We start from the raw sequence: 18,336 nt of genomic DNA on the forward strand, positions 1-18,336 counted from the left end.
ATGAGAAGTATAAGGACCTGGACGTAAAGCAGGAGCTCCAGAAGGCGGAGGAGATGGCTGCTGTAAAGATTTATTGTGGCAGCAGAGACGGCAAAATCTGCCCTTTAATGAGGGAGAGTTTGTCAAAAGGTGTATGGTCAAAGTTTGCGACATGAACACCACTAATGTCTCTTTATTTCAAATTTAATTTCTTGTGTTTGTAATATCAAGCTCTGGTTGTTCCAAATCCTGTGTTTAAGCAAAACTAAAGTTTGTTTCCATATGAAAAAGGTTGAACGTTACAGATCAGTTGTAGTTAATTTTTCAATAAATATTCAGTTTGGCCCGTGACTTTATCTCAGTTTCATATTTTGGCCCACTGTGAATTTGAGTTTGACATATCCCTGATCTATTTTGTAAAATATTTGTATTACCAATAAATATTTTACTCTTAATATCTGTCAAATTTTAGATCTTCCTCCTGTAATGCGTTCCTCAGAAGGATCAATACTTTTGGGGGAATCTCATCCATTACAACAGCAAATTCTTTAGGTCTAACTGCTATTTTAAATTTATTCAAAAATTCTCTTGCTAGTGATTGCTAGTGAAAAAAGAGATTTCTTTTTGTATAGGATGTCTTTATTGTTCCATATATAATATCTCCTAGGTGAAAAATTATGCTTATAGGCTTATAGTGTAAATGCCATGTCAAATATTAAGTTTGATAATGATAACGATCTTCTGTGACGTCCGCAGTAATGACGCGAACTTGACGCCATCCAACTGCGACGGGAGAAGGCTCGCTAAGCTAGTTTTTAACCGCTCGGACTGGTTTAATTTGCGTTTATTCTTTTACATTTATTTACATATGTTGTGTATTTATCTTCTAAACACGAATATTGTGTAAAATATGGTCGCGGGAATGAGGTCATTTAATCGTGATATGACTTTTAGCCTGTTTTGCTAACAGGAGTTTTGTTGTGTAGGGAAGAGAAAGGTGTTGTTTACTTTCCCAAAATGAGGGACACGGTTTTCTAAGCTGTTTTACACTGAGGATTAAACACCATGAGCGACTCGGAGGTGGAAAGGTAACGTGTGGAAACTTAAACACATCATTTATTTTACTCACACCAACAGTTAGACGTGTATATTATTAGTGACGTTTTGTGTTTACGTTGTTGTTTACGAAGCTGCAGTAAGTGTGACAAACACAATAACAGAGTGTTGTTCAGGGGAAAGTCGTACAAGTGTCTAGAAGGCACTTAATGACATCATGTCATTCTAAATAATAGATAACTTTCTTACTAATTACTTTCCTGTAACATTAATTCACCATTGTGTTTAATTCCTTCGTGTGTGTGTGTTTTATTTAGGACTATGATGGAGCGTCCTCCACGGCTCCATGTGTAGTGACAATCCAGAAGATTATGATGATGAAGACGTCGTTGAAGATGTTGCTCATCAGCCTGTTATTAAAGTCAATTTACCCACCAGGTAAATCAACACAATCTCTCACACAAACCTGTCATTCATTTGCTGTTATTTCTATCATTTTTGTTGCTTCAGAAAATTGTATTTTGAGTGTATTGTATATGGATAACTTGGAAATGTATAAATTGTCTTATTATATTCTATATTATACTGTGTGTGTGTGTGTGTGTGTGTGTGTGTGTGTGTCAGGATCAAGATTCAACGCCCAGACTCGCCAGAAACAGGCGTCACCTCAGTCACACAAGACCGACAAACCAGTGTCCATAATGAGGGGGTATACTTTACTGCTCAAAGGTAGCTTCAATGCACACACGCGCACACACACTCGCACACATGCTCATACACGTACACACGCACACACACACACACTTGCTCGCACACACACACACTCACTCACACACACGTTCACTCACACACTCACTCACTCACACACACGCTCACACACACGCTCACACACACACTTTCACACTCATACCCACACACCCTCTACATTTTATTGCACATATAGCATGATATGGTTTGTAGGTGAACAATATGTGACTAATAATAATAATTAATAATCCCTTCTCACATCTTTCCTTCATTACATCTGTACCTACTTAATACATATTTACTTACTTCCTTTTCTGTATTTAAACCTTTTCCCCCTTTCTAAATGATATTTTTTCACACTTCTTTCCTTATTTCCTATTCTTACATACATTCTTATTTACTTATTTATTTCTGCTGTCTTTTCCCTTTTCCCTCCATCCTACTTTCCAAATCCCTTCCTTATCGTCTGTCATTACTAACTTCCTATTTTCTTTACTTCCTCACTACTTTCTTACCCACATACATGTTTCCTTCCTTTATTTCTTCCATCTCTCCTTTGTTACTCCACCGACTATGCAAAATGGGCAGCAGTGTGTGTGTGTGTGTTTCAGGAGGCAGCCGTACCCAGAAGAAATTAATATGGAGGTAGAAGATAATGAGAGTTATGTGTTTCCGAGTGAAGCCCAAGGCAGAGAGACGCTGAATATTCAGACTGAACCAAGTGTTCCTGAACCCACACACTCTCCCTCTTCTACAGCAGATTCGACAGATGAACTTGCCCTGCCCTATATATTCACGGTGTGTGTGGGGCCAAAATTAATGCTTAAACTGTCACCTGGATATAATGAAGATAATTCAGAGCAACAACCAGATGAGTCCCTGACCTGTGTGTGTGTGTGTGTGTGTGTAGGCCATGTTGAACACACTTAGGATTCTTAACATCGTGGAGCTGCAGTGTTTCGTGCGCACTCTGTGCTCTCAGTGTGACGGGCAGCTGGAGTTCCGGCAGCTGGAGCAGGAGGGTGAGATCGACGTCCTGGACGTGGTGGACCGAATGCTGGAGAAATGGAGCAGAGGAGAGACGTTACACAACACCATACGCACACTGTACGACATCAACAAGCGAGACCTTGCTGCCAGTCTGGAGAGTGTGTGCAGAAGAGGTACAGTAGGGCTCAGGAGAAATGAGGAAGACTGTTTATAGCTGCCATAACATATGATACTCATCTCTCCCTCTCTCTCTCTCTGCCTCTCCCTCTCTCTCTCTCTCTCTCTCTCTCTCTCTCTCTTTGCCTCTCTCTCTCTCTCTCTCGCCTCTCCCCTCTCCCTCACTCTCTCTCTGCCTCTCCCTCTCTCTCTCTCTCTCTCTTTGCCTCTCTCTCTGCCTCTCTCTCTTTCTTTCTTTCTCTCTCTGCCTCTCCCTCTCCCCCTCTCTCTCGCTCGATCTCTGTGCCTCTCTCTCTGCCTCTCCCTCTTTCTCTTTGTTTCTCTCTCTGCCTCCCCCTCTCCCTCTCCCCCTCTCTGCCTCTCTCGCTCTCTCTCTGCCTCTCTCCCTCTCTCTGCCTCTCCCTCTCTGCCTCCCCCTCTCCCTCTCCCCCCTCTTGGGTGCAGTTTGAACTGAGAGCCAGTCACAAGCGTCGTTATTACAGTCTTTACGAAGGAATCTGTCGCCCGGGGCAACAGCGCTACATCAGGCACGTCTATGTCGAGTCGTCCCTTGTGCTGGAAACTCCACAAAACGATGGAACGTCAATCCGCACCTGCGACCTCTTCTCTCCGCTCGCGAGCGAAGGTCATGTCCGTGTCGTCGTGACAACAGGTGTCCCGGGCATCGGCCTTTCAGTGGCAATGCAGATGTTCCTCATGGACTGGACGGAGGAGCAGGCATGTCAGGAGTTCCAGTTTGTTTTTGCTCTTCCGGGTCGTGACCCTCACCTGGTCAGAAACTCGGATCAGACTTTCCTGGAGTTTCTTGCCGCGTTTTATCCTGAAACAAAGAAAGCGGAATTCCTGGCACGTGAAGACTGCCCTGTGCTGTTCGTCATCGACGCGCTGGAGCTCTGCAAGCAACGTCTCGATTTTCAGAACAATCCAAGCATCACCGAGATCACGACTCTGGCTCCTGTGGACGCCCTTCTCACAAGTTTGAACAAAGGAGACTTGTTGTCTCACGCGTGCATTTGGATCACAGCCCATCGTTCCACATGTCAGAAAATCCCCCAGAATTGCATTAGCAGGGTTACAGACCTGAAAGGATTCGGCAATGCACAGAGGGACGAGTACTTCACCAAGTCAGAGGTTTTCCAGGTCTGTACGACGCTTGCTATTTTCCTCTATTCTCCTGGATTGGGTCGGTCGTTTTTGAGCAGTATTTACAGAACCGAGGGATCAACGAGCAAATGCCAAAGCTCACCACTTTCTACGCGCAGTACGTGATCGTGCTGACGAACCGGAAAATCGAGCGCTACCTCGGTACGGGGATCGAGGCTTCACGCTGGACAGAGGCAGATAAACACTTCTTGATGAAAATGGGTGAGCTGGCACTGCAGATGCTGTGTGAAAACAAGAACATCTTTCATGAAGACAGCGTGTCTCGTTTGCAACTGGACATCGACGATGTCACTCATCAAGGCGGGATCTCATTCGAAACAGGCGAATCCACCAGAGAAAATAGGAGGAGCTTTGGGTTTGTCCACCACAGCATTCAGAAATTTATGGCTGCATTGTACACCTACGTAACGTTTCGGGTGACGGGAGAAAACGTTTTTGAGCCGAGAGGAAGAACGCGGACGGAGCGACCTGTCAGTGAGCTTTACAGACCCGTCATTGACGCGGTGCTCGCCAGGCAGGACGCACACATGGACCTCTTCCTGCAGTTCCTGTTAGGACTGGTGGCCGAAGAGACGGAGATGCAGCTGTGTGGCCGCCTGCTGCCTCAGCGTCACCCGAAACCACAGGGTGTGGAGGGTGTGCTCAAGCATGCGAGGAAGAAGATAAAGGAGAACACCGTACCCGAGCGGTGTAGCAATTTGGAACAGTGTCTTTCCGAGCTGGAAGAGAGCAAGCATGTGCAATGAGACAAGAACAAAATGAAGAACTCTTCGATAGAAGCACCTGAGGAAAAGAGTTTATTCTAACAGTACACGTTTTAGTGTGTGGAGTGTTTACAGGAAATTTTATAGTGACTTCCTTCTGTAAGGCAGAGAGTTGCTTAAGCTGCTAAAGGCTTTCACAAGACTTCAACCTCATCATGTTTTCATTTAGTGAAAAAGCAGCATGCACCCGAGCGCCGGCTATCAGCAGAGACCGTGGACGAGACCATGTTGAAACTGCACGTAGTATGAAAAAATATAGCTAGTTATTGCTCCTTATATAGATATTTAAATTGGGGAGTTGAATGAAAGAACTAGAATTTCTGCAGGATTTACATAACATCCTTCTTCGTAACCAGCCGGTGAACTGATTACATTTTGAAATTAATCCAAAGTGGTTCAAAGTTCCCATTTATTTGAATGTGAGGGGAAGCGTTAAGTTTAGAGCGTTGCCGTAACAACGACAAGTCTTCTCTTGTCCAAGTTAAACAAGGTGCTAAAGTTAATCCAACATGTTATGTGTAAAATTCACAAGAAGGGAATTTTCTCCCATGAAGGGAAATGTGCTTTCTGAAGCAGGTAAAAATATGAGAATTTTCTGTGTGTTGGCTCCCGAATCGTTTACTACTTAAAAACAGAGTGTCAGTCTCACTACAGCGTCCTCTCTGAATCACTGAGGAGATGTACACGACTCTGAATCACTGAGGAGATGTACACGACTCTGAATCACTGAGGAGATGTACACGACTCTGAATCACTGAGGAGATGTACACGACTCTGAATCACTGAGGAGATGTACACGACTCTGAATCACTGAGGAGATGTACACGACTCTGAATCACTGAGGAGATGTACACGACTCTGAATCACTGAGGAGATGTACACGACTCTGAATCACTGAGGAGATGTACACGACTCCACATTATTGACAGTTGCACCTTTTTGCCTCTTTGGCCAAATAATTTATCCATAATGTAGACAGACATCTACAAAGGACACTAAACAGAGGCTTGTTTTATTAAATAATGACAAATGTGTGTTTGTACGTTATAAAGACGTTGTGATTCGCCTCAGCTTGGAACGTCTTGTTTTTGTGTGCATTTTTTATTTAGATTTTTTTTATCATTTCATTCAAACACATCGATGGGATTGATTATGTTCATAGCTAGGAACTAGGAAATGAAATTAATATAAAATACATTAATTATATATTTATTTCAGGATTTACACCCATATATTCCTGCCATTCCCCATCCTATCTTATCCTGGTGTGTAAAGTAATTACAAGATTTTCGTTATTTCATTTTTTTTTTTCTGTATTTAGTGATTTTAAAGCCAACCCGTCACTCTCCGGTACAGGTTCACGATTGTTGAACGATGCACAGTGACACCATCTGCAGCAAGTCGATGTTGTAGGTCTTTGGAGGTGGTGTGAGGGCTGTTTTTGACCGTTCTCACCATCCTTTGCCTCTCCAATATTTTACATGGCCTGAAACGTCTGGCCTTAACGAGAACTGTGCCTGTGGTCAAAACTTTCAAAAGTTATTGAACTGGATGCTCTGCCACTGGAGAACCCCATAGAATAGAGTGATGATGGAAATGGAACATCTAGAGTAAATAATAGCACATTAAAGACTTGTAGTATGTTCTTTAGGGCCAAATAAATATTTTAACCCTTTAGGGTATGTTCAATAACTTTTGAAAAGAGGCACACACCACTCCAAAACAAGTTGCTAAATATTTATTTGACCCTAAAGAACATACTACAAGTCTTTAATGTGCTATTATTTACTCTAGATGTTCCATTTCCATCATCACTCTATTCTATGGGGTTCTCCAGTGGCAGAGCATCCAGTTCAATAACTTTTGAAAAGAGGCACACACCACTCCAAAACAAGTTGCTAAATATTTAGTTGACCCTAAAGAACATACTACAAGTCTTTAATGTGCTATTATTTACTTTAGATGTTCAATTTCTATCAATTTCATGTGATTAATCAGGTGAATGGCATTTTTGGCCAATGTGTCACTGATGTTTTTAGATGCAAATCAGCATGCTTTGCTGAAATATGAACATATGCATGTAGTGCACCAACAGACAAGATGAGTTACCAGGGGGCCCAGTTTATGAGATGGGTCCTATAGTGGAGAATGGTTTGCTACAATTTGATTGGATGCCAATGGACTAACACAAACAAACATCCAGTGATATCAGATAAGAAGGCTAAGACAACTACCAGACATCTTGCTTGACCAAAAAAAGGCGACCCCAGCACCCAGGAGAGGGCATTTTAATTGGTCCTTTTTTTTTTTTTTTTTTACCAATGCTCCTTTTACTTTCATTCTAAGGCGCAGGCTAAGATGACCATAAATTCCTTTGACCTACAGATGTATGGAATAAAAACACTGTCAATAATAATCGTACGTAATTCAAAGCATTTGTGTGTAAATTTGAATTTTGCGGAGTTGGATCCCAAAATTTACGGCCACGACAGTTTACGATTTTGTGTGTTTGTTCAAAAACAACTCCAAAATGTACGACTATGACAGTTTACACACACAACGCTTGTTTTCACAACACCTCTTTTTCACACACGAAATAGGTCTGCAAAATAACTGTCAAAAATACGTCATCACGTTCACAGGCATTACTATCCGAGGGAAGATGAATCGATTCCACGAAATGCGCATGCGCCCCGCCCTCTTTTATACCACTGGCGAAATGGCGGATCAGTAGCCAAGCGCTCACTCATCGTCAGTGTTGTATAAAGTATTAGAAAGCAATACTTGAGTAAAAGTACAAGTATCATACTAGACAAAGACTTTGGTAGAAGTGAAAGTCACCTTTTAAAATACTACTCAAGTAAAAGTCTTAAAGTATCTGATATTTACTGTACTTAAGTATCAAAAGTCATTTTCTGATATTCAATGTACTTAAGTATTTGAAGTAAAAGTAAAATTTCAGTGATTTTCGGTAGGTATAAGATCAGGGACGGTTCTAGGGTTTCATTTTTAGGAGTTTTAGCCCTCAGTGAGAATTTAAAACAAGAAGAGTTTTAAATTCTCAGTGAGAATTTAAAACAAGAAGAGTTTTATATTATATATTATATGACTACATAGTAACCCAAAAGTTATGGTATTATTAAATGGCAAAAGTGGACACCAAAATTTTATGCATGATGCAATGATGCCAGTCTTGAATCAAATCAGTTCATGTGTGTGTGTGTATTTTCTACAAACAGTGTGTCCAATGAATGCAGTCATTAATTAACTAATATTCACAAAGGCGAAATCAATAAATGTTATTTTTATTTAGTATTGTATGGATTGTTTGCATTAATATTTTGTTTGTGCTACAACTCTGGTAATAAGAATAGTGAAATTTCACTGCTTTTGGTTGCCGTATTTGCAGCTTTCCGATTAACGTTATACATTAACGCCTCCAGCTCTGACTGCGCGTGCACGCTGCGCGTACCTGTGCTTCTCCGTACAGCGTGCAATGCAATCTAGGAGCAGTGATTCACCAAACCTCTCTTATTGCAGACACACACATTTCTTCTGATTCTATTTTGTAGTAACGAAGATGCTTAGTGGAAATATAACGGAGTAAAAGTATACATTTTATCTAGGAAATGTAGTGGAGTAAAAGTGAAAGTTGACATAAATTTTAATAGTGAAGTAAAGTACAGATACATGACATTTCTACTTAAGTACAGTAACGAAGTGTTTTTACTCCGTTACATTACAACACCGCTCATCGTCTCAGGTAAGTTGGTTTTCCCTTCCAAATTCGGACATGTTTAAGGGTTAGTTATCACTAATAACAGAGAGGAGTAATATTACAGAGACAGGTTAACTATAGTAAGTAAGATTAGCTCTCAGAGTAAGGTTACATTAGGTGCTTAAAGAATACAGATGTTTAGGAGGTCATCACTGCAGTCTGTAGTGTGATGAGATAGGCCTACATAAAACACACAGTTGTTAGTAATCACAAACCAAATATCAAAACACTTTAGATAAACCATCTGATTTCCTTCCTCCAATGCACATATTTTTTCTTATTGTATGATCCATTTGGATCATTTGTTATTGTTAAGGTGATATTCCTTAGCTGGTGCCCTGAGGACAGAGAGGTCATCTGACACACACACACACACACACACACACACACACACACACACACACACACCTGAGATGAAGAGGGACCAAACCCACCATGCCTCTACTGTCTTGTGTATACCACCCAATTGGTACCTGTGTGAAGATCACTACATATCTTTATAACAATGTGAGTAAGTTGCGGTCATATTTTCATCATAATGATAATGAATATCTGTCGTTAACTTAAATGGAGTATTTATAAATCAAATCTAAAATAATTGTTCATAAAATATTTTTTATTTTTTAAAAGCTACTTGGAAAAAAATACAAATCATGTTTTCATGATTGTGTTTCTTTAAAGTAGCAGGAAAGATATTTAAGAAAGAAAATTTTATTTAATTTAAAGCTATGAACAACTTTATATATTTTATCTATACATAATGAAAAAAATAATATAGCTGTTAACAATAGCAGCCTCCAAAATAACTTTAGGCCCATTAACAAATATGAACTATGCATAAATCAACCAACTTAGGCTTACTAACCCATTGTTTCACTTTAAACTTCATAAGTTAAAAATACTCAAAACATTTGAGTAAACTTTTTGCCACAGAACATTTGAAAAACAAACTACATTTTTTATCTTAAGTTTGTAGAGCTTTAAAAAAAATCGACAAGTTGGGTGGCGCTAAGAGCCATGGGAGCCACCAAGCTTTACTTCAGTGGACCTTAGTTGCACCCCACTCATCACAATGATAACTATGTACAGCTTTCTTGCATACACATCACATTCAATCAGATATTTATAGTTAAGTGCTAGTTAGCAACAGCCATTTTGCAGCCCGCACTAGCACGTGCCCGCGACCTTAAATCAAAAGACCTCCTCGCGTCTCCTTCAGCTTTGACGAAAGCGCGTTGTCACGCACACGCACACACACACACACACACACACACACACACATTTGACTTGAGCTTTTAAAATGAATTAAAAGAGGCTTCGAGGCAGATGAATTTGCCTCGAAAAATTTTTGTAATCGAGTCATCCCGCCCTAAATAAATAAATAAATAAATAAATAAATAAATAGGTTCCCGGGCGCCGCAGCATAAATTACTGCCCGGTGCTCCAGGTGTGTGTTCAAGGTGCGTGTGTTCACTGATGTGTGTGTGCACTTTCAATGGGTTAAACGCAGAGATCAAATTCTGAGTATGGGTCACCATACTTAGCCGTATGTCACTTTTTTCAGTTCTGCAAAGCTGTAAACTCACTCAGTGCACATATTGTGTGAGTGCAATATAAAATGGCTGCTACACGGTAAATTTGAAATCCGGAAATCAACACCAATAGAGTTAATTTCAACACTTTAAAAGTCTATATATGGGAACCACCCGCAAAGTGTTAATTCAACACTTTCAAAAGTGTTGACTCTCACAACACCAACACAGTGTTACAATTCAACTCTAATAGAGTAAAATATTAACACCAATGCAGAGAACAACACTGTTACAGAGTTGAGTGCAGCTTTGTAGAAAACAGTGGCGGAGTTAAAATTCTACACTGTTCTGGTGTTGACCCAACACTTTATACGAGTCAAATATTACACCATCCTCTTGTTGATAGAACACCTTTTTAGAAATACCAACAACACTAAAGAAGTGAACTTTTTTCTTATTAGGGTTCTGCATTACTCATCATTTAATCTGAAAATAATAATTTGAATTAAAACATCACTCCATATAACTCCTTCAAAAATTTATTCCAGCACATGAACACCAGGCAATCACATTTATTACAAATAACAATCCAAACTAATGTAAAATAGTCTGTCATTGCCATAGGACATTCGTAAATCAAATGGCTTGTGGCAAATACGAGAGGGATGTTCTTAATGAGACACAATGTCTGACTTGCATTGAGTCCAATGCCATTTCCTGCTTGCTGAAGGTTGACCTTAGTTGGACGGTTATTTTTGTCCAAATAGCCATAGTTGAAGGCATATAATCTCTGAAGAATGGAATTGAAAGAAATAGGATTGCAACTCATGTATTCAAAAAGCAGTTTCACTTCATACTGTGCAACTCCTTCCAAGATATCATGCATAATATCCAGCACAAAATTCTCAGATACATTAAAGTAAGTCAAGGTATTGAGTATAGAATTTCTTTTAACACCGTAACAAGAGTTTTCGTTGGGGTTGTCAGCAAGATACTTATAATGCTCCTCATTTAGGTTTCGGTTACGCAACATCACTCGCGGATCATCCTCACTAAATACTTCCTGTGCTAAAACCTTGTCAGTGAGGTAAAGTCTGCAATAATGTTTTGCAGAAAAAGACTCGACGTAACCAAGAATACCATTTAGACCAAGGTTATCGCCGGTAATTTGCGAAATAGTCCCAAAAACGGGCTCCTCAGAAAATGACATCTTCATTCCCTTCTGCACAAGTTCTTTCACATCATCAACTAATGGGCCAAGTATTTTGTCCATGCCATATTTTTTCGCATCTTCAGAATGGAACAAAGAAATTAGATGTATGTTCATTAAGGAAGAATTTATGTGTGGTGGCAAGTTTCGAAGCACAAAATATAAACAGCCAAGTTTATGAATCCCATGTTTAGATCCTAATGGGTTTGCTGTTTCGAAATCATCATAGTAAATTTGGATCTGAAGTGATCCCCACTATGGATGGAGTACAATGGATGGTTTTTGTAATACTGTCCATCACAAAAATCTCGATACATATCACTTTGCTATTTCCCTTGAATGAGATTACACACTTCATCATTCCTAAAAATGAACAAGAGTCTTCAGAAGAGGGATATATATATATATGAACGTGTCATTAACTGGAATCTGTTCAAACATTCCAGAGATTTTATTTCTTCTTGAATCGTATCTGACACCTAAATGCATTTCAATAGGCTCGACAACCCCCCATTTCTCACTGAAATATTTCCTCCATTTTGTATCGGTATTAAAATCAGAGAACGGATTATGAAAACTATTAAAAACTTCGTCAACTGAACTTCTACTTGTGCTATCAACTGGCACGACATTTAAAATTCTCTCTCTTAAACTTGTATGAAAATCATCAACAAAATCCTCCATGCTTTCAACAACTGACATAATTAAACTGTTTGCAACACCATTACCCTGCAATTTGGCTATTATCGATGCACACATTTCCCTGGAACCATCCCTTGAAACAGAAGAACAATCTTGCAAACTTGCATCATTATCTGATCTTTGCTCTGTGTCAGACACAACAAGTGACACTGCTTCATCAGGATTTGGAGCTTGTTGATGTTGTAGTGATATATTTGCACTACTTGATGCTACACCCCCAAAATGAAATCTAGTTAAATGTTTTCTAAACCCTGCATAACTTTTAAATTGCAAGTTACAGCCATCCTGAGCATAAACTAGCTCAAATTTCTTCCCAGGGTACAAACCATATACAAGTTTAAGGTGCCGAATTAATTTAACTGTTGTACCAAGCAGTGATTTGCAGATGTAGCATCTAAATATCATTCAAGAATTTAGCTCTGAGCTCCTTTACCCTTGGGCTCTCACTTGTGGTGCCAACATCAATTCCATAGACAGTAGTTTGGACAAAAGTGTATAGATTTTTGAATGGAAGATCATAGCTGATGCTGAAGACAAAATGGACCTTGAACAGTTCATCAATTGCTGCTAGTGAAGAGGATGCTTGACAGGGGATGATCTTTTTATCAACCACGATGAAGAACTGACTGATGGCTTCTTTGCTGCACCCTGAGGCAAGAATGTATGGTTGACTATTCTCTTCTGTCTCAAGGTGTTCCTGTATACTCCGGCATGTCTGAATGAAGAAAAAATAAGTACAGCTTAATCAGTTAAACATTTATTTTAATCTTTTTAGCTTAACTGAACATCGCAAACAACAGAAGACAGTCCAGAAGTAAAGTATATGCACCAAGAAGCTGTTAATTCAATTTAGGTTGAGAATTATCAACTTGCTATTTTAACCCCCATTTTAGAGTTTCTCTCATATTGAATTATAAACTGTAGAAATGGATTGATTCGAGGTACAACACTCATATGCCATGTTTTATGTCACCAGAGCACCAGTTACCTACTTTGTGAAATACCACCAGATGGTCAACAGCCTGACAAACACTGATCTTATGGATTTTCTTTCTTCCTGAAGCCTGGGGTGATAAGAGATGCAGAAGCAGAAGGAATGAAGATGTGTCACCGTCCCAAATCTGAAAAACACAACATATGTAAATGTGTATAATATATTTTGTAGATTTAAGCTGCAAAGCCATTGCAAGTTATTGGTGTACAACTCTACCTGGGGAATCTTGTGCCTCGCTGCCTTCTCTGTTCTGTTTGGCAGATGACAGTAATCTTTTCAGCAGTGGAGTAGGAGTCAAGGTTTCTGCTAGTCTGATAACCTTTCCAAAAGTCTGGAAGCAGTTTCTGACCCAAAGAGGAGAGTGAAGTCCTGAAGAATCTAAAGCAGAAGAAAACATGTAAAGGAATGACCATAAAACATTAATTTAATTCACAAGCTTAATGTGTTCAGTTTCAACGAAGGAGACACTAACAGTTCTCTGAACCTAGCATTTCAATTTGCTTAAAGGAACACTCCACCGTTTTTAGAAATAGGGCTTATTAAACTTCTTTCCTACATTTAGATATGTGGGCAAATGCATTTGTCTCGGTGCATGCATTGTTTTAGTTTGGCAGGGTCGCCGCTAGCTTAGCATAATGAATGGAATCATATGTTGCCAGCTAGCATGTCCCGAAAAAAAGTGATCCAAAAAAAAAACAAAAAACAAAAAAAAAAACACAATTACTTCTTGTGTCCTGCGTATTCACAACGAGTACAAATAGCGATACAGATTAAGACTAGGCGATTTCCTAGGCAGATATTGACTTTGATATTATTATGAGGAAGCACAGGCGAAAGGAAAGAAGTTTAATAAGCTCTATTTCTAAAAACGGTGGAGTGCTCCTTTAAAAAAAAAGAAAGTAAAAAAAAAAATACATACCAATCCTTTAGTATCCAGAAATCTAGGAAAAACAGAGAACGGCGGTGGATCTCTCTGGATCATGGACAAGGCGCTGTCTGTATTCAAACGTTGCCCTCATTTTCTGCATAATGACCTCACGTTCGCTTGTATGATTCATCAAAGAGATGGCCTCTAGACTTTGATCATCATCCAGCTGATCTTCATGGTAACACGACTGTCTGTCAAGCAAAGGGCCTCCTTTTTCCTCTGTTTTTGGATCATCTTTATTTGCAGAAGCTTTCATCCCCCTTTGTACTGTCTTGAGGGGCCACGACAAGAATCCAGTGTTTTTTTGGCCATCATAAAAATGTTCCTGACAAATGACAAAATCTTAATTTAACTCTCGCATGAAAATTACAACTTACTAGAAAAACACTTCAAAATGACAACAAAAATATTGAATGCCCTGATCATTGATAATCACTTGCATATCCAGTCCTCCCTTGGGGATCTCTGAGTGAGGGAAACAAGGTGATAATTCCCAAACCATAATTCTGTTTGATTGAGTGAGTGAATGAGAGTGTGTGTGTGCCCTGCGATGGGTTGGCACTCCGTCCAGGGTGTATCCTGCCTTGATGCCCGATGACGCCTGGCTCCCCGTGACCCGAGAAGTTCGGATAAGCGGTAGAAAATGAGTGAGTGAGTGAGAGAGTAATTCTGTTTGGTATGTCGATGTGGGACTCTCCTGAAGAATGGGAACACTCCAATGTTACTATATATTGATTAAAAAATTTTATAATATTTAACTAAACTACTCTAACTTTCAGAACAAAATCAACAGGTTATCAGCTAGAAAATTAGCAGAATAAAATTTGTAACACCCAACTAGATCAATATACTTCACAATCTATGTATTGTCATAATCACGAACAAATCAACAACCCAAGACAATTATATTTTGATAATTACCCTTCTGTTTCAATCATGTGTGCAACTAAGATGTTCACCATCACTTTTCTCGTGTCATCACTAATTGTCCCTGCATCTTCATACTCCTTAAGCACATTTGTAAGCACACCGGTCTTGTCTGTAGAATTTGTTTTTATCAACTATAAAAAGAGGAACATAAACAGATACTATTATAAAAGCAGTTCAGCGACATTTAAATATTCCTGAATTTTCCATGTTCCTCGTCTGGAAAAGCTCATTACTATACATGGTTTAAAAAAAAAATAAAATGCTTCAAGGAAACTACATGCATGTAAAGCTTAAGGTTGTAATAAGTAAAAAACCCCAGTGTCTGTGTAAGGCTACTAGGACTCACATCTCTGGCCTGTGTGCTTTGTGAAGCCTCATCATCATCCTTTCTGAATCGTTTTGGACTAAACCAGTCACTGTCCTCACTGGCACTGCTTTTTGAAGTCAGAGAGAGTGTATCTGTATCTAAGCTGACTGAAGATTGAGGTGTGGAAGGTCCTGCTAATGTTCAAACTAGGGTTAATAGACATCATTTTATCCAGTTTAACACTGAATTTAACAATCTAATTCTGATCATTTTTATTCCAGGACTTTGGCTGTAGAAATAAAGATATTAGAACTGGTACTTGTCATTTGTTTACATTTTAGGAATACATTTCTCCACACGTCATTAACTCATTACTTACAACATTTAAAATACTGAACATATTAATTACTATCAGCATTCATTCATTCAGATACATCACTCATTAGCTTTTCTGTTATCACACACCTGTGTCAATTCATTTATGACAAAAATCAATCCACTGGTGGTCTCTACATCAGGAAACACATCTTTATCCACCTCTGTGCCAGTTTCATCTGTAACTGTCACTGCAAGATCTTCTGGTATTGAGAACTTCTCTTTCGCTACAAAGAAAAGATGTTTTTATTTTAGCCAATGCTTTATTCACTTGACACACAAGGTTAGAAAAAACATATACACGTAATCATTAATAACTATCACTCACCCTCTGCTATAAACAAATCAAAAGCAAGCCTCTGGGATTTTTATGAACTTCTTCTGATTCCGAAATTGTGCTTTGACAATCATTGTGATTTTGCGTCTGAACTCCTGTCTTGGAGAGGAAGAAACACCTCTTACTGGTTTGCTATAAATACAATCTACAGGCTACTTAAAAATGTTGTGAAAAGTCTACATTTCTAAATCTTTTGAGTGGTGGTAGGCCAAGTGTCCGCACCATTGGCTCTAGTCAGACACAGTTTTTCAGCCTGTTTCAGCATGTTGAATCGTAGGGCTAGGCGGTATGACGATACATATATCTTTACCACAGTATAAAATGTTAACCATAACATTTTTTAAGTATGGTGTCGCGACATGTAAATAATTGGGTGTGGCTAACTAGTGTGAAGCATGAGTGAGACCGAGATGCTAAAAAGAGAAATCAAATAAAGTGAAGTACTTTTCATGTAAATGTTGTGAATTTATTATTATATAAAGCTTGTCTATTTTCCATAACTACATTTATAAATAACTAAAATATATTCTTACAATACCACTCAAACCCCTATCAAAATGGCATCGGGCCATCGATGAAAGGAAGAAATCGGCTCAGTTTAGCAAATGCATCAGTGCAAAAGAATGATGCAGGGCTTCAGACTGCAATTAAAATGGTTGCATTTGTGACCAAAAATATTAATTTGCAAGTGATATAGTCGGCGAGATTGCCACTAGTGACTATAAAAATATTCTTTATGATCAAAAATTGCATGTCTATTTACTGGCATGTTCTGTGACGAGTAGCCCATCACACCTTTTGTTGTGTTGACTTAATAAAATCAGACCACTTGCAGTTGCTCCTTAATAGATTTTTAGTTTGTAGCCCTGTGATGATAGCAAACAAAGAAGTCAAGACGGCACAGACTGAAGGCTGTTAAGTTGTGTTGCCTGTGCATTCCCATGAGAAAATATTTTAATATTAACACAAGCAGAGGGAAATAAAGAAAGTGATCAGCATGATTGATCGTCAAAGCGAGAACATGTGCTGCTCTGATTACACTTTGTGTATCTGCAGGCTGTAGTGAGTTTCTCTTTTTAAAATATCCAAATCCAAATCTTTTTCAAATACATCTCCTTTAATACAGTTATTTTTACACAAAGGTGCAAAATGCACATGCTAGCCTGTAGCCCTTTCAGTGTGTTTAAGTGCAGCTTTTTTGCCCCAATGGAGGCAACATGGTTGGCTTTAATCAGCACAAGTGTGGTTTGCCCTTACCCTTAAAAGGGTAATTTCATTCCAGAACACAGTAATTATCAGGACTACGGCTTTGCTTGGAACTGAAAGAGAAACCCCAAGGGACATTTATTTCAGAAAATATTAATCTAGAAACAATGTTTTACAATACAAATAAATATTTTTGCCACAAAAAAAAAAAAATTAAGTAGAGAGACATCCTTCACAATGTAAGAAAAAATAACTTCCCACTAAGTCACTAGGGTTAGACACGTTCGTGGGCACTATCTAGTGGACTCTTGTTTTCAAGCGCAAAATCACTCGTGCATTTGTACTCAGTCAAAAAAAAAAAAGTAATGTACACAGTAACGTTGTGTTTTAAAATATCTTTTGGTCAACTTTTTTTTTTTTTTTTTTACTGTCGACTGATCGTTTTAGCCGTAGGTAGACGAGTAAAGAGCAGTGTCTTAATATAGTTTCTACCTTTATTCCACAACGAGTGTTCCACACAAACTGCTAGCAAATACTAACAAATATTTCTGTTTTCTGTTCCTTAAACGTATTTAATTCACTACATACATATATATAAATAAAATTAATCCTAGAAAATCATACCACACTGCTCAAACATTTCACATTCAACATAACGTTACGTCGCCTAACTTACCATTCAGAAACAACGACTGTCAGAAGCGCGGTCAGCGAGCGGCAGGAATCCTGTTAGAATACTCGGTTTAAAATCATAATTTGTTTTGTTGGTCCAATGACAATCTTTATAGTGATAGAACACCGGAGAGATCCGTGACTGGGCCGACGAAGTGCTTCGCGCACGTGCGACGCTTTATCGAGTGTGCTCGGAAAGAACATTCCCGAACGTGCTTACGGCGATTAAATAAAAAAATTATAAGTTTTATAAAACGTGCTCCGACATAACGAAAATCGACTCTAAGCATAAACATCGTTTATAAAGTGCCAACTTAGCTCATTCTGCAGAACCCTTTGGGGGTTTTTTGGGGGGTAGTGTTACTATAACATGTGAGAATGTACCTCTGTGGGAGGTTCTTCTATCCATTCAGGACAAATTGGAGCAATCATCTGATGAACAGCAGGTGTTTCTAATTGTGTTTAAAGCAATTAAACCAAACCTTTAA

General features: G+C 39.0%; 1 protein-coding gene and 1 long non-coding RNA gene across 9 annotated transcripts; one reads left to right on the forward strand and one right to left on the reverse strand.

Annotated features, from left to right (window-relative positions):
• Positions 1 to 727: 727 nt before the first annotated feature.
• LOC113651761 lies at positions 728 to 5,943 on the forward strand. Its single transcript, XM_047808402.1, has 6 exons — positions 728 to 1,067; positions 1,353 to 1,473; positions 1,660 to 1,764; positions 2,394 to 2,580; positions 2,693 to 2,945; positions 3,394 to 5,943. The coding sequence occupies exons 2-6, from the start codon at positions 1,382 to 1,384 to the stop codon at positions 3,396 to 3,398; spliced, it is 642 nt and encodes a 213-aa protein (XP_047664358.1). The 5' UTR covers positions 728 to 1,067; positions 1,353 to 1,381; the 3' UTR covers positions 3,399 to 5,943.
• Positions 5,944 to 10,710: 4,767 nt separating this feature from the next.
• On the reverse strand, positions 10,711 to 18,261 carry LOC113650587. 8 transcript variants are annotated; one of them, XR_007139449.1, is made up of 9 exons: positions 17,853 to 18,252; positions 15,962 to 16,069; positions 15,724 to 15,860; positions 15,298 to 15,452; positions 14,458 to 15,082; positions 14,013 to 14,346; positions 13,310 to 13,471; positions 13,092 to 13,220; positions 10,711 to 12,814 (listed from the first exon to the last, which is right to left on the reverse strand). It is a non-coding gene; the product is annotated as an uncharacterized LOC113650587 (long non-coding RNA). The 8 variants fall into 8 exon arrangements; XR_007139447.1 differs by adding an exon at positions 17,228 to 17,289 and having other exon boundaries at positions 14,013 to 15,082; XR_007139445.1 differs by having other exon boundaries at positions 14,013 to 14,718; positions 14,943 to 15,082; positions 17,853 to 18,249.
• Positions 18,262 to 18,336: the final 75 nt, after the last annotated feature.

The sequence above is a fragment of the Tachysurus fulvidraco genome, chromosome 25 (genome assembly GCF_022655615.1).
Source record: "Tachysurus fulvidraco isolate hzauxx_2018 chromosome 25, HZAU_PFXX_2.0, whole genome shotgun sequence".
In the NCBI taxonomy this organism is placed as follows: Eukaryota; Metazoa; Chordata; class Actinopteri; order Siluriformes; family Bagridae; genus Tachysurus; species Tachysurus fulvidraco.

Bases quoted from the DNA above. Each gene is read 5' to 3' on its own strand.
- LOC113651761 (XM_047808402.1), top strand. From the start codon at position 1,382: ATGTGTAGTGACAATCCAGAAGATTATGATGATGAAGACGTCGTTGAA. The intron at 1,765-2,393 runs GTAGCTTCAATG...TGTGTGTTTCAG, and splicing joins GTATACTTTACTGCTCAAAG to GAGGCAGCCGTACCCAGAAG. The intron at 2,581-2,692 runs GTGTGTGTGGGG...GTGTGTGTGTAG, and splicing joins CCCTGCCCTATATATTCACG to GCCATGTTGAACACACTTAG.